Source organism: Pleurodeles waltl, chromosome 7, assembly GCF_031143425.1.
Source record: "Pleurodeles waltl isolate 20211129_DDA chromosome 7, aPleWal1.hap1.20221129, whole genome shotgun sequence".
Classification (NCBI taxonomy): domain Eukaryota; kingdom Metazoa; phylum Chordata; class Amphibia; order Caudata; family Salamandridae; genus Pleurodeles; species Pleurodeles waltl.
In genome coordinates, this window is record NC_090446.1 from 1,302,754,179 (window position 1) to 1,302,767,384 (window position 13,206).

At 43.5% G+C, this 13,206-nt stretch overlaps 1 protein-coding gene across 1 annotated transcript in view; it reads right to left on the reverse strand.

Moving 5' to 3' along the window:
• Nucleotides 1-8,857, reverse strand: part of LOC138246216 (germ cell-specific gene 1-like protein) — a 68,060-nt gene extending 59,203 nt beyond the window's left edge. Inside the window, exon 1 of the mRNA XM_069200605.1 lies at nt 8,499-8,857. Coding sequence (XP_069056706.1) covers nt 8,499-8,820 — 322 coding nt within the window. The 5' untranslated portion in view covers nt 8,821-8,857. The remainder of the gene's footprint in view (nt 1-8,498) is intronic.
• Between the last annotated feature and the right edge of the window lie 4,349 nt (nt 8,858-13,206).

Below are 13,206 nucleotides of genomic sequence, written 5' to 3' on the forward strand. Positions count from 1 at the left end.
TATCATACCCAAGCTGAAATTGTCATCAGGAAACTCCTGTACATGTATTGTTTGTTTGCCATACTTATATCTAACCACAATATACTTGGCTAGCACCTATTTGCAAACAATTGGGCACACGCAGACACTGTACTGCCCTTTGGATATTAAGAACTGGTCCCCGCTCTTTGTTTGCTTGTGCAGTTGCAAACTTTTTGGCCTTTATATGATTGATCAGTAGGAAAACCCTTCTTCCTCATCTTGAAGTGAGGCCCAGTTCTCACTAAATCCTCTTTTAGTATTAGTGATTATTTGGAAATTTGTCACTTGCTGTATTACCTTGCTGCTACCAGGGTTGTTTTACATATTTTACTATTTTATACCGTTTTAGATATCACGTATTACCTCATCCCGATCTGAACATTGTATCAATGCACGATGGTTTCAGTTGACTGTGATTTTATTTGGTTTTATGCACCGTGCACTTTCATCTTTCTTGTTAACTTTTATGGCTTGTGCTGAAATAAAGTTCTCAATGACTTTGACAAACCCAGTGAGTTGTTCTCAGCAGAAAGGACTCTAAGCCACAAACAGCTGCACAGCCTACTGAAAGAGGAACTTAGCAAAGTAAATTTCGATAACCTCCCATATCTCTTTATCATGAGGCAGGAAGCTGTACTTGGGGCTAGGGAGGTGGGGGAAGAATGCACCCAGCTGGTTAAGAAATGTAGAACCAGAACACTATTATTACCAAAAATGATTGACTATGCCTGGCATCAACAGTTCGAGGATAAATCCCTCGACCACGCCATGACTGTGGCTGACCTACAGGCTCTAATGTGGGATATCTGCACTTATGTCAAACAACATTTACATGATATGAGGCTGCTAAAGGAAGTGTGTGAAGGGCCTGTTCAGGCACAGTTACCAGGAGGCAGAGGGGCACCAGTACCTCCACCACCTAACACCCTGGTGACGCACCGTCGAAGTAGCTTACCAAACATCTATTCATTAACTTCGTCATTGTAAAGTACCCCAATATAAGCATAGTGAAGAAAAATGGCGCGAGGTGGCCCGCACTGCTGGCTGACCTGGCGGGTGGGAAATTGCATGTTTCGCAGCTGTAGGAGGATTATGACCGAACATACCAGGAAATGGTGCTGAGATTAGCTAAAGCAAGCTTGCTTGACACTTTTCTAAGGATTCGCGCCACTTCAGCGCAGCATATGCAGGCAAGTGACACTGCTTCCTCCCGGTCCCTCCCCTCACAGTAATACTGGGATGTGGCTAAGTTAAATTTTCAGGACACTGACTTGCCTTCCTGGACAAATTGCCAAATAATAAACATGCTGTAGTATACAGTCATAAAGCTGTGCCAGTGGACGGAGTTATCCTCCTCCGTAACAACTAAAGGTGTTTTGGAGCAGTTGACTGCTATCTCCCCCCTGGTGGCCCACCCCAGTCTCATGACACCACCGCAAGAAGTGCCATTGGCACCCACACCTAATGGCATGCCAGGACCACCAACCTATATACATGTCTCATGGTCCAGATATGACCTTATGTCCTTCACTAAGAATTTTTCCAAATTTGGTGAGGAACCCCACATATGGTACATAAAACTAAACCATCTAGGAGGGATGGGGAGATCTTATCTGGAAAGATTTAGACATTTTGTTTTATAACATTCTGCCCAAAGACTTGTGGGAAGAATGCAAGTGCACAGTGACCTGGCTGGTGGATGAACCTGAGCAAAAGGAGGGTGGGGAACCTAATGATCTGGTAACATCTAAGCTTGAGGAGGTAATAATACACCTAAAGATAAGGATCTCAGGAGAGAGAGTAGTGAATACCACCCAAGAGAAAGACAACAGAGTAAATGCATATTATGATCACCTTTTTTCAAATTTACCAATAGATCAACGGCATGCACAACCTTCCTTTAGGGGAAGGTCTTCCAGCTTTTGTTTCAACTTTTCTGCAAAACCTATGCCCCGCATTACGGACGCACCTACAAACATCCTTTGTCTGCTGGCAATAAGAGCCCTAGAGAAACTGCTACCTGTCGCCACATATTGCATAGACTACCAACTACATCTGTAGGCAATGGAAGAGGCAAAGGTGAAGAAAGACAAAGTGCGGCTGATGGTCACCCAGGAGCAGTATTACTAGAACAATGGCCAATGACCAGGCTGTAGTTCCACTGCTGATTTTTTTTTTGCAGGATCCACCCAAACCTGTCCGGTTTCACTGTTGCCAGCCTTTTCCAAGATAACAGAGAAATGTGTTAATAAACAGCTTTCGAGTTTCCTAGAGAGCCAGAACCTGCTGCATAGGACTCAGTCTGGCTTTCAGCCCTCATACAGCACCGAATCAGCCTTGCTGTTGGTGACAGAGGCTGTCCACCAGATTTTGGACATGGGCGATTCTGTGGCGCTGCTGTTATTACATCTTAGTGTTGCGTTAGATACGGTGTCCCATAACATCCTGATTGAGAGGCTCTGGAACTGTGGTGTCGGCAGCAAAGCGTTGAGCTGGATGGCTTCATTTTTGTAGGACAAGCCTTTCAAGTGTCACAAAAACACTATCAGTCAAAAGTGTCCCCTGTGAAACAAGGTTTGCTGCAAGGCTCGTGTTTGAGTCCAACTTGTGTACATGCAACGGCTGGCGGATATCATCGAGCGCTATGGATTTAACATTATTTCATAAGCGGATGGTATGCGGATGATATGCATTTTATCATCAAGCTATCACAGAATTCCACCCACACAGCGTGTGCCTATGCCTCGCATTGGTTGGTAGGTGGATAGACCTGAACTGCCTGAAGCTCAACGCTGGGAAGACCAAAGTTCTAACCTTAGGTAATCAGGAAAATGTGTGGGCCACTGCTTGATGGCCTCAGGAGTTGAGTTCAGCTCCTGTTCCTAAACCTAAAGTTAAGAACCTTGGCATTTGGCTTGATGATAAGATGTCTTTTGAGAGTCAAGTCACTGCAATGGCAGGAAAGTGCTTTGGAATGCTTAAGATGCTGAGTAAAATCCTGTGCCTGTTGCCAGAGTCGGCAAGAAAACGGCAAGAAAACCGTTATCCAGCCTTGACTAGATTATTGCAATGTTTCACATCTTGGAGTCATTCAGGAAAAAATCAAACAACTCCAGAGAGTGCAAAACTCTGCGGCACGCCTTCTACTGAATTTTCCAAGGCATGCACCTATTGGGGCCATACTTGGGAAATTACATTGGCTGCCAGTTGAGCTGAGATCAACTTTTAAAGCCTTGTTCTTATTGTCACCAATCTCTTGCTAACAAAGGGCTGGGATACCTTCAGTCGCTATTAAAACCGTATCTACCCTCAAGAAATCTAAAGTCTGCAGGAGAGCTGCAGGTGACTGTTCTAAAGGTAAAGAAAGTGAGGTGGCTGGACCTCTTTCAATTACCTGGCACCAAAGCTGTGGAACACCATGCCCTTAGCAGTTCGTCAGGTGCAATCGGAAGATCTTTTTTGGAAGAAACTTAAACTTGGTAAGTTTAAATCAGGATGCTTGAGAGTCTGAAAGTGGTAGGTAGGTTGTTTGAGATCTGTTTCCAGCATTGGCACACCTCAAATGAGGTAGTTGCGTGCTTTAGAAATCATAATATTATTTTTAACAAGGTAAAGGTAGAGGAAGGGGGCGGGGAAGGGGAAAGGGTTGAAGCAGATCCGGAGGACATAGGGCAATGTCACAGCCCCCGCCAGGGACAGATTGCTTCCACTGCAACCAGCCCGACCACTGGCGGGCCAACTGCCTTCTACTAAATACTTCAGGGTCTGGAAGTGGATGGCCAGAATACTAGGAATGTGCAGGCAGGTCCATACCCTTTAACGCCTTTGACACACCACCCGCAAAGTACCCTCACAATACCTACAGGGCAGGTCCGCTGCAGCACACAAATGCACCCATCCCTCCTGCTCCCGCCCCACCTACTGGTAATACCATGCTGTGGACATCAGACATGGACATGACATATGAGTACTACCCACCGTACCCCCACCTCACAAAACATTCTGAAAGGAGAAGATTGCCTGATGGCTCCGGCGATTGAGGTCGATCAAGCAGGTCCCTATATTATGGGAGCAATAATGGGAAAGACTATTCTCTAGATCTATGCTGAAGGCATCACAGACGCCAGATGCACCCCTCTCGGGAATACAAATAACGGCAGTCGGTCTGACAGGAAACTTCAAATAAAGCTTGTCATAGGTCCCATTAAGGTACATCATCAGTTTATCTTTAGCAGGTCCTGCCTCATGAATTTGTTGCACACTGGAGAGCACTATTCACTGCACTACTGACGGCATCTTCTTGGAGAGCAGGGATCATGGGCTATTGCTCCAAGCCTTCATTGCATGTGCCACACCTGTAATTCCACCACAACTGAAGGATACAATCCCTCACCCTGTTGTGGCGCATCACCTTAATGATGTGGGACAGGGTTTAGACTACCCCCATGACATATCAGGGTCCAGCCAGAGCACCACTACCAAGCATTTCCCAATACAAGAGTTCCAAAGAGGGGAAAGAGGGCATTGCACCAATAATGTGTGATCTTTAACAGCAGGTGTGATAAGGGAAATGGGATGCAACCCCTGTAACACTCCCATACAGCCAGTAATAAAGGCTTCTAAGGACCCAGATGGGGCCCGCATTTACCCAGGACCTCCATGCATTGAATAAAATAGTGATTCCTTGATTTCTGGTAATTCCCAAATGGCAACAATGCTATCTAACATTCCCCCAACGACCAAATACATCAGAGTGCTATACCTCAACTCTGCTTTCTTCAACATACCTCTGTACCCCGATAGTCAGTACCTGTTTTCCTTCATTACCAGGCAGAAGAGATACGCTCGGTGTAGGCTCATGCAGGGGAACACAGACTAACCTTCCATCTTCATCCAAGCATTAAAGAAGGACTTGGATTGCCTTACACTGCCAGAAGGCTCCATCCTCATCCAGTACATTGACGACCTACTGATAGCTTCACCATCACAGGCAACATGCACCATCTGGCTTTGAAGGGTCATAAGGTATCCCCCAAGAAATTGCAGTTTTGTTTAATGATCGTCAAGCACCTCAGTCACGAACTATCAGAAAAGACACAGAAATTGCTGCCAGACACATTTTCCAAGACCCCGCACACAGAAGGAGGTGAGGGGCTTTCTGGACATGGCAGGGTACTGCCACCACTGGATACCAAACTTCTCTTTGATTGCTTGTGCCCTCCTGGATCAATCTGAAAATATTGTGATTGCCCACCCCTTGATTTTACATGTTCCACATGCTGTTTACACACTGTTGACAACAACAAAGACACAGCACCTCACCAATGCACGCCTCACCAGGTAGGAATTGACCCTGTTGGAATCACACATTGTAATTAGGAGGTGTACCCCATTACATTCTGCTTGCCTCTTGCCAACTGATTAGTATGAAGATGAACTGACTGCTGATGATTCTTTCCATGATTGTGTGCTTGCTATTGATAGGAAGAGCCCCCTTATAATCCCCCAGACACTGGTAATTGACATTAGTCACTAAAGTCAGACACTGGTAATTCAAAGAAAGGCCAATGATAGGGAAATAAAAATGTGTCAGGAAGGTGGGTATGTGCAGACAGAGGAGAGTTTATGGATTGGACCCAATGGTAAAATATGCTTGCCTATGTCTTCACCTATGGCTTGTTTGTTTCATGGTCCCTCCCACATTGGCCGGGATGGGATGATCAGACTGTTCTCTCAATGTTGGTCCAACACAAAATTCAGCCAAGTAGCAGGTTGTTTATGCAAACAGTGTACTGTATTTGCACAATACAATGCTGGAATTGATACACCTGACCATCCACCCCCCCACATGGACCATTTGAAAGTCTCCAGCTTGACTTCATCTACATGCCACCCATGTACAAGTACAGGCGTGCATTGGTTGTTGTGTGTTTTCAAATGGGTTAAGGCATTTCCAAAGAGGAACAGTAATGCACAAACTTGCCAAATGCCTTCTGAAAGAACGGATTCCCCGCTTTGGGATTCCAGCCCTTCTGAATTGTGAAAACGGACCAGTATTTGTTTTCATTAAAGTTCTCTGCAAAGGGTTGGGGGTCACGCAAAAGCTGCACTGTGCCTATCATCTGCCAGCAGCGGGCACAGTTGAACCCTAGAATAGGATGCTAAAAAACAAGATTGGAAACATTTTTGCATCCGGCAAACTGTCCTGGATTGATGCACTTCCACTTACCTTGCTAGCCATTGGGAGCATCCCCGACAGAGTGACCAAACTCAGCCCCCACGAAATAATCTTTGGTCGCCCCATGCACATTCCAGGCCGCATGTCTATTGCGCCCCTCTCTGATCATTTTCTCTTACAGTACTAAAAGAAACTAACAGAGGCCTTGTGTTCTCATCATCATCAGGTGGTGCAGGTCCTTCCTGACTCCACTACACCTGTTGGACCTGATCTCCAACTGAGAGCTTGCCTTTGGGTCAAGGCCCACAGCAGACGTCACTGCTTCCAGCCTCGGTGGAAGAGGCTATTTCATTTCCTGCTAACAACACCACAGCTGTCAAGTGTGAGGGGATGAGTTCTTGGATGCACAGCTCTCACAGCAAGAAGACACCCCCTCGCTGGAATGATAACAAGGGCCATGGACATATACTGCATCATCAACAGCAACACTGTTACAACCGCCCTCTAGAGTAGTGCCTGAGGTGTCAAGTTCTCGTAACCTCTGACATCACCTAAACGGTACAGGAGTTTCAAAGCCATTCATGGATCAATTTTGAAATATATCCACGTTGAAATGCCTGGCACCTCTTCAGCGCCCCAAAAAAATTGCCCATGGGTGCTCACAGTGGTTTGTACCTCTGTCCTGGCAATGACAATAACTAAACTAGTAATAGTGTTTGAGGACAATATTACCATACCATTTATGGAAGTAGAGATACCACCCACTAATGCAACTAAGACTGTGTATTCCTTGTCAAAGATTAGCAAATGGAATAAAAGGTGATAATGAAAGTGGTGACAAGAAGGAGATGTTAAAAGAATACAATGGACACAAATATGTTGAAATGCTGAAAATATATGTAACAATAATGAATGTTTTGGGCTCTTGTGTCTGCACACACCTGCCTACAGATGGGGAGGATAAAACGATATATGATGCTATACCATTACTGAAGTATGTAGGGTGTATTATGGTGAAGGAAATGTTGACCACTGAACATAGAATAACAGTGAAAGTGCTGGTCATACATCCCCAACATTATTAATAACATTTAAGATGTAATAGGAAGCATCAGATACATAGAACAACAGGCACAACACATACCTGGGGAGGGGGGATAAATATGCATCCATATCATCCTGGCTGGTGATCTGGGGAATGTGGCTGGTGGACGTTTTGGTAATTGGTGTGGTGATGTTAGTAACATTGTGTGTCCTCACCCAGGTTGTGCCACCTTGTCTCTCCTCCGTTGCAAGGGATTGCTTTGCAAGGGTGAATAAGGCCTCGCCAGCCCGGCAATATGTTGAAATGAGAGTGAACCACGTTCACTGAAGACAAATATATTCCTGCCAACATCTGCTGAGGATGGTCAGGGACAGGAAGGTGTAGTAACTATAGGAGTAAGCATGAATTGGGGTTATCATTGATTATCAAAGAAGGGAATGTGAAAGCCATTTTTTTATCTTTATTTGAATCCCTTCGGTCTCTTTTCCATGTCTTATGGTTGTCCATGATGACAAGGCCTGCAAGACGTGCCCAGAGGTTGGATGACATCAGGCAAACTAGTGTATTTTGCTTACTAGCTTGTACCTCAAGGCTTCCACAAAAGGACATCTCAGGTTGTATGCATTGCCTCGCCTGCCCAGCAACAGCAATAGTTAGACATATCGATAACTATATATAGCCAAAGGCCTAAAAACTTACATCTGATTGGGAAGTAACTGTGCAAAATCATTACGCATTTGGAAAGCTCCCACCATCTGGCATGCAAAGCCATCTTGTATCACGCTTTTGCACAAGTTGTCGTTTCATTTTGATTGGCTGGATGCTCGATAATGGTGTAATTGTTACACCTTTAGATCAACATCACTCCATATATCTGAGTATAATGATGAAGTAATCATTTTTCTGTATCATGATTGGATGTTCCTTTTCACGCCTTTTGTGGTTTTCATGAATAAAAGACCAAATGGAAGTTCTGCAAATTGGACATGCAGCTGCCAGTTCCTGTCCCCGTGATTCACATATAAACCTTTCATATGAAACTTGACAGTTGTCTGTGTTTCTTTTATTGAGGTTCTACAATATTATATCACAAATATAATGACATGCCATTAATATACAGTGGAAGAATATGTGGCATTATAGTGAACTGGAAGCCCTTGCCATTCATAATACATTGGAAATGCATGCCAATCTTAAAACAGTGGAAGTGCCTGCCATTCAAAATCAGTGAAAATGCCACATGTGCCCTCTTACCTTCCAGATTCTTTTCGCAGGAATGCCAGAAACCTGTATGAAAGTATCTGTAGGAGAACTTGTCGTCGCCTGTCTCCCAGTTGTAATGTACCACATTAGGGTCCTGGGTACCGTTCCCCTCTCCAGGTTCAGCAAAGCTCCCGTTGAGGTTGAGCATCAGGCAGTTCTTGCTCTTCACTGCTGAAAGGCAGGGTGGCTTGACCACCTTGTGGGTGCCTTCACACCAGTAGCTAGTGAAGAAGGCACCCACTGATGATGTAAGTGCCAGGGAGTTTAGCATCACTGAAAGCTGGGCCCGGGCTCTTCTGCTCAGCTTGATCATTGTGTCTCCGGCACACAGATTTGGAGAGGGTCTACAGGCCTTTCATGTAAAACACTTCTCTGTAAAAGTTATGATTTTCAAAAATTATAACAGTGCTTTTTAAAATCATGTTATTTTTAATTAAATTAATACTACTACCACCACTACTACTGCTAGCACTAATAATAACAATCATAAAAGTAATAATAATACTTACAAGTATAACAATATTTATTTTGATAAAAATCTTGATTATTTTCATACCCAACATGCTAAGTACCCACCTAAAGGCCTGCAAGCCACAGGACTCAGTCCCAGAAGGGTAGATTCAGCCATTCATCCTTATGTGGATAAATTTATGAGTGAGCAGTATTTATATATGCTTTATTGTTCAAGTCTCGAGAGCCTCCAGTGTCCTCCTTATATGTGCTTTACTGTTTATCAGACATCTGCTTTTTAAGTAGCGTTTGCTACTATCTTCTTTTACTTTCAAAGTACTGTAAATATAGGAAGTTTGGCTCTTGGCATTTGTTTAATCCTATTGTACTATATGAAGGAGTATTTGATATTTACATGGAAATTATTAGTAGAGCAATGGAATGAATAAATCAGCGTTAAAGAAGATTGATATAGTGTTTTATGCAAAGCTTCACTGGCAAAATTGCTGAACCGCTTAATAAAATAGTCTTCTTATCTGTTGGTACGGCATTTTGAAAACCATTTGCAAACTGTTTCTTTTTTCTTGTTACCAACTAAGCTGATCAGATCTGCAAAACATCCACAGCTGCATCTCAATATGATTGTATTTTTTTGCCCTTTTCTACAGCGGGTGTGGTTTGGTCAATTACGCGTAGAACATGGGTTTGTATTCTGAATTATAAGTTCGATAATTTTTATTAGAATAAAAAGAATTAACAGTAGCCTTAAATAAATATTTAGGTATCAAAAAAAGAAAAAGATGAATCACAACCAAATATTATTAGAACAATGGAATGTCGGGAGCTCCATTGGTGACAAAGGTGTGCTCTGGGCTTATACTGGCTGGTAAAAGCCGGGAGCGTCAACATTCCAATGTTCTTTGTTCACAGAAATAGCTGTGAACAAAGGCCTCACGGAGCCACAGGGGATTTCAGTCCCCTCGGGCTCTGTGAGGACGTTGTTTTATTTATTAGAACATTCTGCCCTTTAGTAGCTGAATGTTCAAATAGCCTTATAACCCTTCAGTAGCTTGCTATTCCGGCCTTCAGCTCAGGTCTTTAATGCTGGAGTGGGCCTTTAATGGCTTTTATAGCCCACTACGGTGGGCTCTAAGGCTATAATAAAGTTTGTTTGTTTAAGTTTGATTTAGAATATTCAGAATAAATTACCATCAGCCTGTAAATGAATGTTCAAATTTCTAAAAAAAATACAGAATGAATAAAAATGGAAAGTTTAACACTGAGTAAAAATCATAAAATGAAAATAAATATAACTGGCACTATTCCTTAAATAAAAATGAATTATGTGAAGATCTGTGTTATAATTCTTCCTTTCCTGCTTCACCAAAATAGTGCTGATTATAAGTCAGGTGGAGGGATATTCCAAATGGGATACCACTTCGCCTCATCACGAATGGCCTTGAGTGTTCCCTCACCCAGACTTTGTGGATGCAGGCACACTTGACCTCATTTTACTCGCCAGAAACTCTGGCTGGCAACCTAGCATTGCTTGGGCTGCAACTGCAGCCCAGCCTTGGTCCATAGTCAATGGTCACCCCCCTCAAACAGGCACGGAGAAAGCATGCAATGCTTCCCCCTGCCAATCTGGATACCTTCATGGGTGACAGACAGAGCTCTACAAATCCACCTTACATTATATTACATGGCATTACAGCCTGTTTCCTCCCTTTCTATCTACCTCCATCCTCATCACCCCCTCCTCACCTCCTGACCCACACCAGCCCATTGTGTTCCCATTTGTCACCAGATCCGATCATGTGGTAAATATGAACATTGATCCCCATGGAAAAAAGAATAACATTATGTGCACTGTTATCCCTCATTCTGTCGGGATTACTCATAATTGCAGGATACTGGATGGGTATTGCTGCACGGTATTGATTGTTACAGGGATAAAAGTACCAATACTCCAGTACCATGCAACTCGTAATTGATGCCCTTGCATCATTATAGACACATGCCTATCAACTCCATGTCCAGGCATCTTCTGTATTCTCCAAACAAGTGGAACACCTAGAAACTAGGGATTTATTTATTTATTTCCCAGTTGGATAAGCTAGTAACTCCCTATGAGCAAGCACATGGCTCTCCACGACAGCACCATCAATAATCAGTGTAAAAGGCAAGGAAAGCTAGCAGCATCATAATGTAGTGAATAACACAATATGGACTCACTGTACTATCACAGCTACACCTCTGTGATAAATAAGACTTTGCTCAGAGGTTTTACAAGAGCGACACTTTCGAAGATGTGATACTGGACCCGTGGCATATCGCTGCTTTCCAACTGAGTTCTTGCATTGCTATGCATGGGTGGTGAAGTGTCTAGACAAGACAGTTATGTCGCATGTATGGTGGAAAAGGCACCTTTGCCGTCTTGCAGTGGAAGCAGAGCCATCAGCTAGCATGGGAAGCTCTGTGTCAACTTTCTAATCTTTCTACTGCTTGCATTACCCTGAGCAGGAATGATGCCCAGATCATTGTTGGTGTTCTACAAAATCCCAGTAGGCAGGTATAGGCAGCGCTTGCTGTCTCTCCTCCCCGCTCACCTGCCCCCTTCTTAAAGTCCCTTTGGCCCGCAGCTTTCACTTGAACTTGTGTCACATTATAGAATGTGAATATAAGTAGCTATTTCTACCTATGGACCCTAACCCGCGGTTGGGAATGTCTACTGCAGACTTGCCAATCAGTGTGTGACCCATCTGTTCATTTGTAATGTGTGCTCTTCTGAGCTCAAGAGTTGGTAAAGGTTGTCAAGGCCAGTGGCCTGCACCTAAGCACTCTTGGGTATTATCTGAACAAAGTCAGCAAGTAACATACCCCCATAGAGGTTGCTACCTTTTACCAAGAAAGAACAAGCAGCCAACATATGTAACATGTTGTCCATTGTTGGACTTTTTTTTATAAAAGACTGAAGATTGGGAGTAAACACTGCACTACATTTACCATGATGCACTGGGAGAGCATCATGGTTGTAGGTAAGTTGTAGGTTTACATGTAAATGGGCTACGCTTGCGGTGAAAATGGATTTTATTACAAGACCCAGACGCTCCTATTATCCATTCTTTCCTTGCTTTAATTACAGCAGAAGCCAAGAACACACAACCTACATTACCCAGAAACACTAGGTAAAAGGAAAAAACAATATGACATCACAAGAAGAACACCAATCAAATGTCAACTAACTTGAATAACTCAATAATTCTCGTAACTGAGAGTGACAAGCCCTCTTTTCTTGCTGCTCGCAGTCAAGATAAGTATCTTTTGTGGTTTATATACATTTTACAATTATAACTTATTTGTCTATTAAGTATTCATACATTGTTGTTCATGAAGGTGATTTGGGATTGTTCCTTTAACCTTTCTTAACTTTTGGTTCATATTGTCTCACCACTGTGCTCTCAAATATGTACTTGCAGGCCTTCAAACGGTCCTAATGGACTCATCTTCATGTCTGGTGTGAAAACTCAATCACTCAATTCATCTGTGCGACAGCCACTTGCTCGCTTCTTTTGTGTAGTGCTGTCTTCGTGGCCTTAGGGGCTTGTCAGCTGCTTGGAGCCTGTCTCTCCAGTCACACGCCCCTTTTCTCTACGGAACTCTGCTGCTTCCGTTCCCCGATGTGACTCTGCAAGACTTCTCTTGAACACAACAATCCTCCCGAGGGTGTGACTTAATTTTATTGCACGCTGAGTCGTGGATTTCCCCCCTGAGAGTGAGCCTCTTTATTACCAACATTTCCTCATAGTATCCTTCATGGATATGCCAATTAGATGCAGTCAGTGCATTTCATTAGTAATATTTTTCCACATGTTTTAAATGCTGCTGTTTACAATTCCGGGTTCGATTCCCCTATAGATTGGGATAATTTTTTTTTTATTTGGTAAAAAGTTTCAATTTCACTCTATTTTTGGTAAATACTTCTTAATGATTCAGATACCTTATAAAGCCACCTTCTTCCATCGAAAAATCAAGGACATCTATTATAGCTTCGGACCCCAGGATACTCTGAGCCCACCAACAATCCTCCAGCTCGGTTTCTCTGAACCTTCACAGATCCTGCACTGCTGGACCACCCTCGCCACAGACGAGACCCGTTCCATCATGAGGAGCATCCACTCCTGAGCCCCTACTGTTCCCCGTCCTCACCACATTTTCAACAAAGCCAACACCCCCATCGCACCTGAGC